The 16,399-nt window shown below is 28.5% G+C and overlaps 1 protein-coding gene across 1 annotated transcript in view; it reads left to right on the forward strand.

The window, feature by feature from the left end:
- LOC142326050 (putative E3 ubiquitin-protein ligase UBR7) overlaps positions 1-16,399 on the forward strand; it is a 41,856-nt gene that overhangs the window by 11,805 nt on the left and 13,652 nt on the right. The window contains exons 4-7 of the mRNA XM_075368147.1: positions 3,660-3,809; positions 8,761-8,866; positions 10,082-10,182; positions 13,597-13,672. Coding sequence (XP_075224262.1) covers positions 3,660-3,809; positions 8,761-8,866; positions 10,082-10,182; positions 13,597-13,672 — 433 coding nt within the window. The remainder of the gene's footprint in view (positions 1-3,659; positions 3,810-8,760; positions 8,867-10,081; positions 10,183-13,596; positions 13,673-16,399) is intronic.

Raw genomic sequence — 16,399 nt, forward strand, 5'->3', positions numbered from 1 at the left:
GATAAAAATTGGCTGGTTTGTAGTAACAGAATCGTATTCAACACTAGAGGTTATCTACTGAATTTGAAAATTAACATAACAAAGAAACGAGGCAAAACGAACATAGAAATCTGTAAAATCACAAAACACTGACGAGTAGAGCAAGAGAATATGTCGACAGAGATATTACCAAGATACGAGAGAGAAAGAGATGAGAACGAAGACGCAGTCAACTATACATAGTGAAAGTCTGATCCATACTGATCGGAAGAAAATGGTGTGATGAGAAGAGGGGAAAACAACAAACTAGGCAGTGGACAGGAGAGAGTGTGTGTAAAAGACAAGAGGTGTGCGCATTTGTTAGTATGAGAACTATTAGAAAAACGTGTGGGAAAGAAACAGCAATAAATAATGCGTGATATGAATACACTGACTCTATTAAGATGACAAAACAGACAGTCTGGCCGGCGCCAAGGGTCAAGAACGAACACAATAAACCAAAACAATCTATTCTAAAAAATACATAAATGACAAGCCCATACGAAAGAGCACAATAAATTTACCAAGCCTGTAACAACTACAAGACCCAATCCTAACTTTGAATTTATTGGAATAAACGCTACTTTACGCAATGGCGTAAACACTATTAACCTTCAAATTATAAATCTTCACTATCAATAGATTCAAGTCAAGTGTAATTGCATTTCCTAAATTATGTATTAAATTTTTGTAATTGCCTTATAAATGAAAACATCTCTATAGTTGTAATCTGTAAAGGACTGTAATCAAGTTCATATTACTTTATGCAACAAGATTAAAAGTCAGTCTTCTTTTTAACATTATGCAGCATAAGTTACAAAATATTCATTTTAATTTAATTTTTCTTGGCACAGCTTGATTTAGAATAGTCAGTACTGGGACTAGGAACACATGAACAAATTTTATATTTATATGCAGGGTCAAGAAATAAGGCATCCATCACCATGTCTGTCATAAACAGCTCAATGTCTTGTCTATTCACATAATTTCTGATAGAGTATCTTCAAAAAATTTGAAATTTGTTTAATTGCACTATTTGAGAAAAAGTTCTAAAATTCTTTGAGGAGGGCATTTGGAGTTGTAATTGTTAAATAAATAATTGCTTTGATGAGAATCAGATCCATTCTTTAAAATATAAATTTATTCTCTAAAATAGAAGAATGATCAGATTATTTTTGTTCCAAATCACACACAAGATTCAGTCCGTTGCTATTTAATGAAAATTTGTTAAAGTTCATTTTTTGGTCAATAGTCTGTTAAATTTATCAAAGCAAGTTCATTGTCCAGTGTGTACAATGAGCTTCATTCATTGTGCCTAATAAAATCATTCTCAATAATAGAATTTTCATAACATAACCTAATTCTAGGATTGCTCTTGGAACTGTAACTTTTATTGACTAGATAGTAACTTTATAGACTAGAACTTTTATTGATCTATGGTAACCATAGATCATTTAGAGGCATCAAAATAAACCCAAATTTACATTTAGATAACCAGTTAACTGTTATATTAACACAGCTCTGATGAAACCATTCTCCACAAATTATTTAAGCCTGAACGTAAACCATGTTCTATGCTGTTATCAGTTTTTTTAGCAAGCAGATCAGCAATATTTGTAATCTTGTTTAATAAAAATAAAAAGTCCATCTGTTAATTTCTTTTTCATGAAAATTAAATCAAATAAAAAGAAAAATTATCCTTAAAAACTTATTTATTATAAAGTTTATTTTTAACTTCTTGTACAAACTATTTTTCAATTGTTAAAATACACAGGAGATAAAGAGAATCATTCAAGTAAAATATGTGATGAGAGTTTCATTAGATGAAGAAAGGTTTAGTTTCAGAGCTCTTCTGGTCTTCAGATTAATCTTAGTTTAAAGAAAGCTTTAATTCAAAAAAGAAGTTTGTTAGTATTAAATGTAGATCTAGAAATTGGAAAGAAATTGTTGAAAATATTTTTGCACATTTCATCACTTTTTGTAATGAAATGTGAACATTGGGAAAATCAAAAAGTAATAGAGTAGATGCCTTGAAATGTGATTTTACAGTAGGGTATTAGAAGTGAAGTGAGTTGATAAAGTTTGATTTGAAGCAGTTTTAAGTTGCATAGAGGAAGAGACAAATTTTGCTACTAGGGGTCATTCGAAAAGTTATTAGCTGACAAGATGTAAGTCATCTTTTCACAGTTTTCAGCTAGAGGTGGCATAAGAATGACCAAATAACTGCTGTCAAATTTCTTTAGATCATACTGCTAAATTTCATTCATGTGCATTTAGTTACTTGTTTGTGGCAATCTAGTAAAGCAAAAAAATTTTGACATTTTCCAGTTTGAAATTTTCCAGTTTTTTTATTGCCAATTCAAATTCTAATTCCTTTCCCTTCATTTTTGGCAGTAAAAAAAATAGACTGCTGAATTTGTGGTTGTACATCCATTTGATGACTGATGAAATCATCAGAAAATCCACGATGACATATTAAATGATCACCAATGGAAGGTACACGAACATTGCAAACATCTTGATGTAGTATCCACTAAATTTTTAACAATGTTTTGGTATGAAAAAATTGTCTGCTGGATGGGTGCTGTGTTTGTTAACAAACAGAAATGCATTTGCACTTCTCAAGGGTATTTTGAGTTAACAGTATTCCACTTAGTTTCTTCAATATTTTATAGCAGTAGATAAAACATGGATTCACCAATACATGTCAGAAATCAAATTATGCAGTTCAAATAATGGATGTTAGTAGATGAAAGTGTGTCAAAGAAAGCAAAAACAGTTTCATGTGCTGGAAAAGTGACAACTACACCTTTTTGGGATTCTTGTGATGCAGTGCTCATAGTCTATTTGGAAAAAGGCAGGACCATCACCAGGGGTTATTACGCTTCACTATTGGATCTATTGAAGAGTACTCAGGCTAAACGTCCACGTCTGCCCAGAAACAAGGTGCTCTTTCACCATCTTAATGCCACACATGTTTTTGGTTATTTCTCTGAAACTTCATGGTCTACGCTTCAAAGTGTTTCCACATGTGAAAAAAAGTTCTATATGATCTTGGCTTTTCTTTGTCAGACTGAGTACTTTCCAAACAATCCTCGTAGAAATGTTACATAGACTGTCTTAGGTTGGTGTCCTGTGAATTCAGCTTTGGTTAATTTTTTATTAAAGGAATGTAGAGGGTAATCTGTTGAAGACAAATTGCATTAGTGTTTATAAAAGCAGTGATTGAGGATGTAATACATATTTGAAGACCGTTATATTGAGGTTAAAGATTAATGCAGAGCAGAATAGGATATAGAACAACCAGTCAAACCAAACCTCTTCAAACCAGTTATCAAACCACTGGTTTCAAGCAGACCAATGAAATAATTGAAATTGATACTGGACTAATCAGTTAGAGATATTCAGTGATTTTAATCCAGTCACCTAAATCAGTTAACTTAGAATTGCTTACAAATGTCTTTACTCTTTAAAAAAAAGGTTATTTAAAACTGTTCTCTATAGATTGATGTGTCGGTTAATTAATTGTTGTGCTTCAGTAAATGAGAAAATTTAACCAATTTGTATTTCATTTGTAAAAATTTAAAGGTACTATCTTTTTAATATATTTCCTTAATTACTTTTAATGTATTTTTCTCCAGAACAAAGAAGATGCCAATATTGGTAACCACTACAATCAAAACTTCAAAGGTGTTTACTGCAGTTGTGCCAGACCTTATCCAGATCCAGAAGACAACACAATGGATGAAATGATTCAATGCATAATCTGTGAAGATTGGTACCACACTAGGGTAAGAGAATATATTTCATGTTTTTTTACTATTACACAGTTTTATGGTATATAAGAAAGATCATGAAATTACTTATTTTATAAACCACTTTGTATTAGACTTAATAAAAACTATCAGAGTAATTTTTTAATTAATACAGAAGATTGATATATCTTCTGTACCATATGATCTAGATCAAAGTAAATTATGATCTTAATTAATTAGGAAGTAAGAATTAGATAATCCTTAAGTGGATTGTATTATGGCTGTACAGTGTATAGTTAAGTTGGATATATTTCCACACATTGTTCATTTTCATATTCCAAGAAATTTCTTAGGAAATACTTGTTCATGATGATTGTCGTCATTGATAATAGGGCTACATAATTTTCTACACTCACCTTTCTTTTGGTTTGATGGTACTAGTTTTTAACTGGCAAAGGAATTATATGTTAGACAAATGTACAATAAGAGAAGAGATATTTTAATCATTTTGTCAGAATACCATCCGTTTCGGGTTAGACTTGAGTTCATAAAGAATGATTTTAAACAATCTTCGCAGTTAATGGAAAAATAATTAATTATTGGTGTTTTGTCATTTTTTATTACTTGGGGAGTAGTGGTATTTTTATTTTTTTCAAGAAACACGAGTACTTTATATTATTTATTTTTTTATCACTTACTACATTTTTCATTAACTGTTAAATACTTTCGCAGAGCTATTTGCTTCTTTGGAACAGATTTTTATTTAAAAAAAAAAATTATAAAACATTAAAACTGCATAGGTGTTTATCTCAAATATTAAACTATTCTGATATTGTTACAATCTGCAGGTGAGATAATGCAACTTTCACATTGTTTTTTTTTAATATGTTACAAATTTGTTGGATATTCTAGATTAAATGTATTTTTCCCTAATTTAGTCATTGTGTTCTAATTATATTTTCATTGGTGCATTTTTTTGTATTTTTCAAATTTAAGAAATTTAAATCTGTAATTAATTTCTAATATTAACATAATCTCCGTAATTTAAAATAGGTTTTATTTCCCTATGGTAGTCCTGAGATTAGATTCTTGTGTATTGTATTGGTTTGTGTGCTTGTAACTGTTCCTTAAAATTTGTTTTTAATTGTAATTTTTTACAATTTTGCTCTCTATACTTCAATAGAAACCTCCTTTATTGTAAATATTAGAATTAGTTTTGTTGTTAATAATGTTTTGTTAGTTCTAAAACCAGATAAGAATTTAAAAAAAAAAGACATACTGATTTATATTTTTATCACTTTTGTTCAGATTCTTGTAATTAAATACATAGTAACAAAAAATAATTTTAATATAAAAGATGGTAATTAATAAATGTCATTTAAACATAAGAATAATATGCTAAGTCATCTATATACAGAGTGATGTTGAAATATGGAAACTGCTTCATATTTTAAAACTGAGGGATACTAAGAGGTAGAAACAAGTGTTGATCTACATAGTTACAAAATTACTGTTTTACGATGTGATAGAAATTTTTTATATATGTGATACATGATTTTAATGTAAAATTTTGCAAGAAAAACGGTGGCTTAGACCACATACGAGATCAATCCATTTAAAGTGACCCAAAGGGTGGTTGCTTGACCAATTCAAAAAAAATTGAAACTTATCCATTTGTTTCCTACATGTCTCAGGACCTTAAAACTATTTCTTTAAAAAATTTTATTTAAACAGTTTACCCGTGGTGGCTACTTTTGTTATGGTGCGCACTCCTATTTTTGTGATTATAAGGGTTTACGGAAAAAATCATAACTAAAAAACTATTGGACCTTGAAGGATGAAACAAAAAACAGTTTAATTATATTTTCTCAAAGTAAGAAATTGATCCAGTGGTTTATTTACCTATCTCTCTTCTTTCTGTGAGAAAATTACCAATAAAGTTGAACATGAAAAATGGTGAAATTTCACTTTGGACATTTTTTTCAAGAGGCAGGGATGGCATACAATAGGCATATAAGCATATGTTAGTAGTTTTACCATAAATAATATTAATGTTGATATACTTACCCCTAGATTTTTATGAATTTTTAAAAACTAATTATTTTTAAATTCAAATTTTGGCTTCAAATAATTGATAGGGCTGGTGATAAAAAAGCTCAAATTTGCACAATTTGTAGTGTTTTTGTAGATGTTTATGGCAAATAAAAAGGTTTCTTGTGTATTGTGCAATAAATAAGTAACCTCTCAAAAATCATGAAAAACCTGTTAAAAACGATACCATTTTGACTCGCTAAATTAGTGCTCCAAGGGGGTTTCTTGTCTTCTTGGCACTTTAATATTTTTTTGCTTTTTACTGTAGTTGAAATAGACTTGTTTGAACTATTCAACTGCATATTTTTAAAAACAATTTTTAAAATATTGAAAACATCATCTTCAACAATGTAGGGGCTAAATATAAAAAATGTAAAGTTCAAAGAAGACAAGTAACCCCCGTGGAGTACCTATTTAGTGAGTCAAAATGGTATCGCTTTTAACAGGTTTCTCATGATTTTTGAGAGGTTACAACTTTATTAGTACAATATACAAGAGATGTTTTTATTTACCATAAACCCCTACAAAAACACTGCAAGTTGTGCAAATTTGAGATTTTTTATCACCAGCCCTGTCAGAGTTATTTGAAGCCAAAGTTTGAATTTAAAAAAAAAAAATAGTTTTTAAAATTCATAAAAATTTAGGGGTAAGTATATAACCATTAATATTTTATAGTAAAACTGCTAACATACCCCTACGTATAAAAAAATAATTCTAACTGTGTATGCCATCCCTGCCTCTTGAAAAAAATTTCCAAAGTGAAATTTCACCGTTTTTCATGTTCAAATTTATTGGTAATTTTCTTATAGAAAGAAGAGAAATAGGTAAATAAACCACTGGACCAGTCTTTTACATTGAGAAAATATGAATAAATTGCTTTTTGTTTCATCCTTCCAGGACCAATAGTTTTTAGTTATGATTTTTTACGTAAAATCTTATCATAAAAATAAGTGTGCACACCTTAACAAAAATGGCTGCCACAGGTAAACTGCTTAAATAAAAAAAAAATAGTTTTAAGGTCCTGAGACATGTAAGAAACAAGTGGGTAAGTTAAAAAAATTTTGAATCGGGCATACAAGCAGCGTATGTTTTTTTGGGACACTTAAAATAGATTGACCCTTTTGTTTTCATAGTTTTTTCAAACTATATTTTTTCATGATGTTTTCTAATTTTGAAATTCATGTTTGAAGATGCTGTGCCTCTCATAATATTGAGCTCATACAATTTTTTTCTACAGGCTGATCCCTTCATCTTCTAGAACATTTTTAATGTATCTTCACTAAATATGCTGAACAAGGTTTGGGATATGCAGAACCTTTGCCTTACTCCTCTTCCTTGACTTTGGCATTTTCTGATTCAAGTACAATTTCTTATCGATTATATATTCAGTCTAATCTTTAGCTTTATGGAAATAATATTTCTGCTATTTTATCATATAACATAGCTGAATGTATTTCCCATACCTATAAATACATTATTCCTTTACGTCTTTCTATATTATCTTTTACCAATATTTTTTATTAACCTTTCCCAATTCTGTAATATTCTTCTGTAACCATTTGCTTAATTTTTCTATTCAGTTAAGTCATACTAAAAATTCAGAATTTATAGAAGAATATTTGCTTAATGCAAAATTAAACTAATTGACTGGACACTTTTTTTTCAGGAGTGGAATCATAGTTATTATATGAAAGTTTTCTGGCCACATTTCACACTTTTCCTTCTCATACAACCCTTCTTCATTACTTCCTGTTAACTCGCTTATTCCCACAGCTTTGTTCGTCATATGTTTTATTGCTTGCATTTCAGTTTTTATAATTGCAGCTCTTACTTCATCCTCTTCAATTTCATCCGATCTGCTATGGAAAGATCATTTGGTTTTATGTTAGGTTAATATTGTTTGACTTTATGTTTCTTCTGCTCCTAAGTATCTATTTGTATACATTTTACCATGTGTGTTTGAGCTATGAGCTTGCTGACAATGTTATTTTTTTTTTTGCTCTTCATAAATAATTATTCAATTTTTTACAACTTTCTTCATCCTTTTTTTATATTTCATTTTCTTCCAATCTTTTGTCAGTCATCTCTGGTAACCCATAGTTTCTCTATTCTTCCCTTGGAAGCTGTTTGTTGAACTAATGCTTTTTTAATGGCATTTTTCATATTTGCCCAAAATTTATATGTACTATTTATTATTACCTTCTTTGTTCTCTTCAATGATTGAGCTAACTTCTCCTAACGGCTTCTTTCTAGTTATTATTTTCAGATTCTATCACACTCTATCAGTGTCAGCACCTGGTATTAGTGTTTTTATCACATTTCTGAATCTTCTGCAGTTATATAGTCAGTCTGATACTTGTCATTGCCTGATCCTTTCTATTTGTAATGTCGTATTGGTTTTTGGCCAGATTTCATCGTTTACATTTAATTTTCCTTATAAAACTCAATAAAGTCTTTCCCCCTTGGGAAAATGGTTGTCAGTTTCTTACAACCAAGGTCAAAAACATAAACAGTACTACTACCACTACACTCAATTAAAACATATTAGAATTTGCCAAGAATCCAAAGGAAAAATTAAATAAAAACTATCATTTAATAATTTCAAAAATTACCTGTGCTTTCTAAAATGACTAGGCCATTGAACAAAACTATCTGGATAGAAAAATGCTACAGGAATAGATTACACAGCTAAATACAAAGCCTGTTTAATGATGCTCCCAGCTGAAAATGTAGGCATCATCATTGCCATATTGAAGGTTGGTGATAGGATTAAATTATTTTTAAAAGAGTGTGTTATATGGTTGCAATGGGTAATGGAAGAATATTTTTTTTATTTGTAGTTCCTTAATAGACTGTTTCAAATTTTTAAATCTAAATATATAATGTGTGATTTCAGCATTTAGATGGAGCACTTTTGCCAGGAGCTAATGATTATTCAGAAATGATTTGCCATTCATGTACCAGCAAGTTAGGTTTCTTAGATTTCTATGCTGGACATTCTGGTAAATCTTTCTTGTTTTTATTTTTAACTATAAAATAGATGTAATTTTATATACTTTGTTAAATTTATTTATTTAAAACGTAGCTCAAAGATTAGTTGGTATATGATGTTAGTAAAAAGAAATTAATAAACAATTGAAAGCTTGTGAAAATTCAAACTGAAAAATTTATTATCACTTTTAAAAACAAATAATTTTAATATTATGTTAAGGATTTAACAAGTTAAATATAAAAATAGATTGTTTATGACTTATTTAGCTGTCAATTTTAATTAATTGGGTACTCATTCATTTGGTTGCTGGCTCAATTCTTAGCAATTATAATTGAATAATATGAGGTCTCGTATTATTTTATAATTTCACTCAATATTGTAATAAATAAAATAAGCTTTATCAAAAAATAAATAAACTGAAATTAAAAATGAAACCTTAAAAATGATTAATTAATCTGTAAGTTTTTACCTCCTGAATTGTCAAATTAAGGGTCAGTAAGTTAGTTGTTTTTGAATCGACGTTAACTTCCAAAAGTCAAAATTCAATGAATAATTAAGAAATATTTTGTATTTTTCTCTGTATTAAAGTTTTTTAAAATTTATTTTATTATTATTAAAATATTGTTCACATGAAAAAAAATGTTCGTAAGAAATAAATGAGAAATAAGTATCTTTTTAAAATAAATAAGGAATACTGAGAAATGACTGTTGCTAATACTGATTGAATCTGTGGAACAGGAATATATGTTATTTTTAACATCTGGAAAATGTTGATTGGAGATTTAATGAATTTCTGTTTCTCATGCAAAAATATTATGAATATCAAACTGATTTCTGGATTTGTATCATTGCTCTTAAAAAATTGATTATTAATCAATGATGACTTCAAAAATATCTTCGTCATTTATTATTTTGGATAATTTATTCAATAAGGATAATATAGGATAATTCATTTAATTTATTTTAAAAAATCTCATGAAATTACCCTCAATTGTTTGTATGAATACAAAAAAAAATTGTTAGTGTGTCTAGAGTAAAGCTTAATTATTATAAATTTAGGTGAGATGAGAATTTTTTTGAAGTATCTTAAAAAATCTGTAATAGTACTTTATTTTGCCTGATGATTGAAGAAATAAATAAGATATGAACCTTTCCTTTTTAATTTATTAAAAATTTTTGTTTGAATTGTTATATTTCTTTTAAATAGAATCAATTTTGCTTATAGTTACTAAAATAAAACCTGAGAATCTGGTTGATGATAAAGCTACAGTTGAAGTCGATGTCATAACAGCAGCAAATGAGAATTCCAAAGATGAACAAAACCATGTAAGTTGAAAATTATTCTCTTATTTGGTTAATAAATTTTGACTTGCATTGTTTGTCATATATATATTTAAATTCTATTAAAATAAACTATCTAATATAGAATATATACTTCTATAATTTTACATATATACTTCTGTGGGATTCTGCGAAGGTTCTTTGATGGAAAAGTTAATATATGTCTTGTTTCAATATTATGTACTAGATGTTTTATTTTAATATAGCTTAAATATAATTTAACAGTACAGAGTTATAATATGACTCTTAAAAAAATTAATTTCAGTTAATATATATTTATATATTTTTGCTATTTTAAATTAAACATATTTATTTTTTAAATAAAATTGGCTGTTTAACTAAATCCACAAATAGTTCTCAAGTCTAAGCAATTAAGAGTTGGATGATTTTACTTAAGAAACTATTGACATCATTCATAGAGGGGATAACATTACTTAAAGATAGCAAAAAAGAACTTAACAGGCAAGAAAGGCCAGATAAAGCTTGAACAAAAATTGCTTTTTACAATTTTTATGGCAAAATAAAAAATATCTTTGAAAAATGCACAATAATTTTAACGTTAGTGTAGCTACATTTTAGAAATTGTCCTCTGTATATGAAAAGATAAAACCAAACCTGTTTTTAGAGCAGATTTCCAAAACTTGATGTATAAAATCAGTAATTGTAATTTAGAAAACATACTGGCTCATAAAGTCTTGACTTCAGAAAAAATTAACTTCATAGATGAAAATTTCAGATTACATTCTTCAAAATGAGTGGAAAAAATTAGAAAGGCTTGCCTTGCTAATTGTGCTGCAGGGGGTTTGTTTAATTTTCTTAGGCTCCCTAAAACTGTGAAAAGCGGTACCTTACAGAAAGTTGTTGTTTTTCCCTTTTTTCTAGTGACTTTGAAGTAGTGGTATATAATAAAAAAGATTAAATGTCTAGAAAAATCTTAACAAAATTAAAACGGAACTTGATTTTGGGTCTAATAAATCAAGTAAATTAGCAGTAGTAAAAATTTTATTTAGAAAATTTAAAAAGTGTATAAGGTTACACTTTGTCTTTTGAGCTTGAAAGATATATTTTTTAAAGAAACTTGTGGTTATCTGTGTGTATGGAAAATGTTTGGATTAGTTACACAATAGATTATTACCTATGCTACCCAATTACTTAATTTATAGTATCAAAATCTCAACAACAAAAAAAATTTAAAGTTAAATTTAAAAAATTAAAAAGGCAATCAGTTGTATAGTAGTCCTTTACTGTTAACAGAATCATTCTATTTTTCTTGATGACTTAGCACAAATTATTAATCATAAAAAATTAACATTTGAGGTTTGCCAAAAAATATGTAGTTTTTAAATTTCCTAGGGTGTATAAGCCCAGTTGTCACAATGTTTTTGTTGTGTTGGTAACATAACTTGCCCTAACTTATATTTACATTGCTAGCCATATTAGGTGCTTAGTTTATTAGCTGTTGAAAAGGTTATATAAATTTTGGTATGGTTGGCAATTTTTAATTTTTGTGCAAAAAAATAGAACAAAGAATTTACTTTAAACATTCTTTTAAGAATGGAATAAAGTGCAGCATTGATTGGAAATGTTGAATGTAGCTTTTGGTGATTCTTCTATAAATAAAACAAATTGTGTAAATGTTTTCAAGAGGCCTATGAAGACATTGAAGATAATAGGTTGTTCCAGCAGATCAATAACTGATGACAACATCTCGAAAAAGTGAAGAAAATGATTATGGACAATTGCAGAATCACCATTAGAGTGGTTACTGATGATGTTGGCATATCATTTGGCTCATACCAAGCAAACTTTTTGGGTGTTTGGTGCATAAAATTTACGGCAGCAAAGATTGTTGAAATTTGATGAAAAGAATACTTTTCAATTTTTCAAAAGCTATTTTGAAAAATTCTGAATAAACTTGCTCAGGAGTTGCTGAATAAAGTAAATGATGATCCCAGAGCTGCTCAAATGGGTCATAACTGGTAAGGAAACATATGTGTGAATGGGAATGACTTCAAAACTAAGGCCCAATCATCCCTATGGAGGCTTCCTGAAGACCCAAGACCAAAAAAAGCTCATCATGTCGATTGAATGTGAAGGTTTTTGTCGCTGTGTTTTTCAATTTCAATGTTTTAGTGTATTGTGAGTATGCCACCAGGTCATATGATCAAAAAGGAGTACTACCTGGAAGTTCTACACAGTTTGCATGAAGCAATCCAAATAAAACGCTCAGATTTGAGCCTAAGTTTAATTGAAATTTTGTCTTCAGTTGACAAGATGTTGCGATTTTGCTTAGCACTTGTAGATGGATAGAACAACTAAATTATTACTGTACTGAATTTTAGAAAAAGCAGTGTAGGCTGCCTTACACGGTGAAACCATAAATTAGACTAAGAAGGAAATTAGACTATACAGTCAACAGTATATGCTGTTGACTGCTGTTTCCTGAATACTGAACATATATTCAGTATTAGTAAATAATACTGTACCTCAATGCAAATACTCTATGACCTGTCATTCTGGACAATGTCCAACCACAAAGAGTATGAATATGAATGAAACTGTTTTCTCTAAAAACAGATTAATGTCACATTTTGTATGTATTTCTCTTTTATGTGTTAATTATTCATAACTATAATAGGAACAAGAGGAAAATAATGTAATTTTGTAATGTAGAGGCTGAACAGAGTCATATATTTATCTTAATCATGTGTATTTATTGATTCAGATAATTAACATTTCACTTTATATGTGTGCGTAGTATAGTTTTTTTTTAGCTGGATTTCTTAATAACCATTAAATGAAATAAGCTTTCATTTGTCTGTTAATAAGCTATATTTATAATCTTCACAAAATGTTTTGCATTTTTAATCATTATTTTTAAAAAAAATTGCTATTTTACTGGAATTGAGAATAATAATTATTGTAAATGAAGTTAATTTAGAACTTAAAATTGAATTAAATTATTTTGATGTTTACTACTTTGCCTCAAAATTAGAACTCCTTTACTATTTTTATCTTAAAAATATATCAGTACATCTTAAATTAAATCTTTTCTTTTATTAAGAGCTTACATATCCAATATTCACTTCTGCTTAGGGAATTATTCTCATAATAACTTAAACAGAATTTTCAAACTCCAGAAAAAAGTCAGTAGGTATATCATGAATGTTAAATTCATTTCATTTATAGACATTCTTTCCCAGAAAAATTATAACTTAGTTTGATTTACAATCTAGAACTTTTTTTTTATTTTTTAGAATCGACTGTCTCTACAAAGTTATTCATTTATATGAATTAGATTTGTAAACTTATCTTAATGTGTTTTTTAAAATGAAAGAGATTGTGTAAATTTAATGTTCATTAGATTGCAGATTGATTTTAATTTTTATTGATTTTCAGGAGAAAGTCATCAGCACTACTACTGTTGCTGAAGATCAAAGTAGTATTTCTGTTGCTGTTGACAATACTACTTCAGGTAAAATTTTTATGTGGTGTTGATTACATTTAAGCAATCAATCTTACATTAAATCGGTAATATAAATATAATATACATTCAATATTATCATTACATTAATCTTCTTATCACAGTATAAACATAAAATAAATGAAATAATAGATGTTTCTCAAGTTGAAAATCCTATTGTTTTTTGTTTTTTTTTAACAAGGAACATTATACTAATCTCTGCCATCTGGTGCCATATCTCTTCAAATTGTTTTATTATAGAGTTCAAATAATGTTACTCTTTGCCAGATAATCATGTTAAAATGACTAGTTGAAATTTTGTATCTGAAGCTATTGATTCTATGTATGTATGTATGTAAATCAAAGAAGGCACCATTTCGGTTCATCTATGTGAATGTAAAAATCATACTTTAGAAGTGCGGGTTTAATTTAGATTATTCACCTATATTTATACCAATTCTGTATGATTCCTTTATTACAGTATCATTCTTTTTTTAATTTAATACGCCCAGCTTTTTTCTATTGTTCTCTGCTAAAATTTGTCTAAAGCAGGCATGTCAAACTCATTAACCACCGTGGGTCATATTAAGTATTATATATTAAATTGTGGGTGCAAAAAAAATGAAATAAAGTGAAGCACAGCTTTTATTATTATAAAGAAATCAATACATACAAAATAATACACAGAATATAAACATATTAAAAAATACATATGTTTGTAGGAAAGTTTATTATTTCAATTTAATCTTATTTTATATATATATATTTTTGTTTTTTTTTAATGAAACTTTGTAACGTTTTTCATTAACCACATTTTCAAAAATTTTGTTGAATTTGTTGAGCTGTAGTTATTTTTAAAATTGCTTGCACATGCTTGTTTGTTAATCTTGATTTTACCTCAGTTTTATTATTTTTAAAGTAGAAAGTAGTTCACAAAAATATGTGCTACCGAACATAGGTAAAATATGTTTAATTGCTAAAAACACATTGGGAAATCACTCTGATAAATAATTATAGAAATGCAGAATCCCAACATCCATTTTTCAATTTAGAATCGCACTGAATTTTGATTAGTTCCAGTTGTAAATTTTCATCAGCAGTGTCAACGTCAATGGACAAAGGAGAGAAGTAAATAATTGAAATTGATTTCACATTTCTTGAAGTCCACAAATCTTTCAAATTCATTTTCTGACAATTTAATTTTGTTGGCTTATTCTTTTGTTGTTGTGATTTTTATAATAATGACTGGCAAGATTCGAGCAAGATAAATTTTCTTTTTGAATTTACTTTTGCCATTGTAATAATTTCTGTTTAAAAACATTGATATTGTCAAGGTGGTAACCACATGTTGTTTGCCTTGTGGTTTGAGATTAAGCTGACTAAGGTGATTTGTAATATCAATGGCAAAAGCCAAAATCTTTTCCATTGATTGTTTTATAGTATTTCACATTTATAATTTTTGGATTATAAAAAAATGATAATTTCATTCAACAATTGAAAGAATCTCTTTAAAATTTTGACTGGAAAGCCATCGAATTTCTGTGTGATAAGGTAGATTGGTTTATTCACTTCTTATATTTTCTGGAAATTTACTAAATTGACAGTGATTAAGTCCACATTCCCGAATATAATTTACAATTTTAGTAACATTCTTTAAAACATGCCTGATGTTTAGAACTTTGGAACGTAATGTTGATGAATAATACAAGAAAAGTGTTGAAGAAAACTAACTACCTTGTTTTATGCATTTTTTTTTTGCATGTGTAAAACTCCCTTAACGCCAATCTGCTAATGACTAAAGTCTTTAATTACTAAAGATGGATGAAGCAGGAGCGATATAAAATGTCGAATAGCACAGGGGAAATGACAGTCAGAAATATAATTTGTTTACATCAAAAATTAATTTAAACATCAGGAAAAGATTTTTGAAAGTATTATATGTTTGGAGCGTAGCTTTATGGAAGTGAAACTTGGACGATAAGAGTACCTGAAAAGAAAAGATTAGAAGCTTTTGAAATGTGGTGCTATAGGAGAGTGTTAAAAATCAGATGGGTGGATAAAGTGACAAATGAAGAGATGTTGCGACAAATCGAAGAAGAAAGATGCATTTGGAAAAATATAGTTAAAAGAAGAGAGACTTATTGGCTACATATTAAGGTATCCTGGAATAGTCATTTTAATATTGGAGGAACAGGTAGAAGGAAAAAATTGTGCAGGCAGGCAACGTTTGGAATATGTAAAACAAATTCTTAGGGCTGTAGGATGTAGAGGGTATACTGAAATGAAATGACTAGCACTAGATAGGGAATCTTAGAGAGCTTCATCAAACCAGTCAAATGACTGAAGACAAAAAAACGCCAGTCTTAGCAGGTGCACCATCAGTTGGAAGAGAAACTAGTTTTTGCAATGATAAATTATATCTACTTAAAATATCCATCGTTGAGTTAAAAGTAATCAACCCCAGTGGTTGCATCGTGCATTGGGATAATCTCCAGAAGCTCTTCATTTACATTCAAGTTCGCATCACATCCGTGAATAAAAACACCTAACTAATCTTGTTTGTTTGTGCTTTCATCAATTCTAATAGAATAAGTTTCAAATATTAGAATTATTGACTGTAGTTGATTACATAAATTAACTAAATGTTAAAAAATTAAATTAATTATGTTAAATTAACAAAATGTTAATGTTGTATCATCAGTTCTGCTGGCAATGATATTTCTTGTTGACCTTACATTT

This window comes from Lycorma delicatula, chromosome 6 (assembly GCF_047948215.1).
Source record: "Lycorma delicatula isolate Av1 chromosome 6, ASM4794821v1, whole genome shotgun sequence".
Lineage (NCBI taxonomy): Eukaryota > Metazoa > Arthropoda > Insecta > Hemiptera > Fulgoridae > Lycorma > Lycorma delicatula.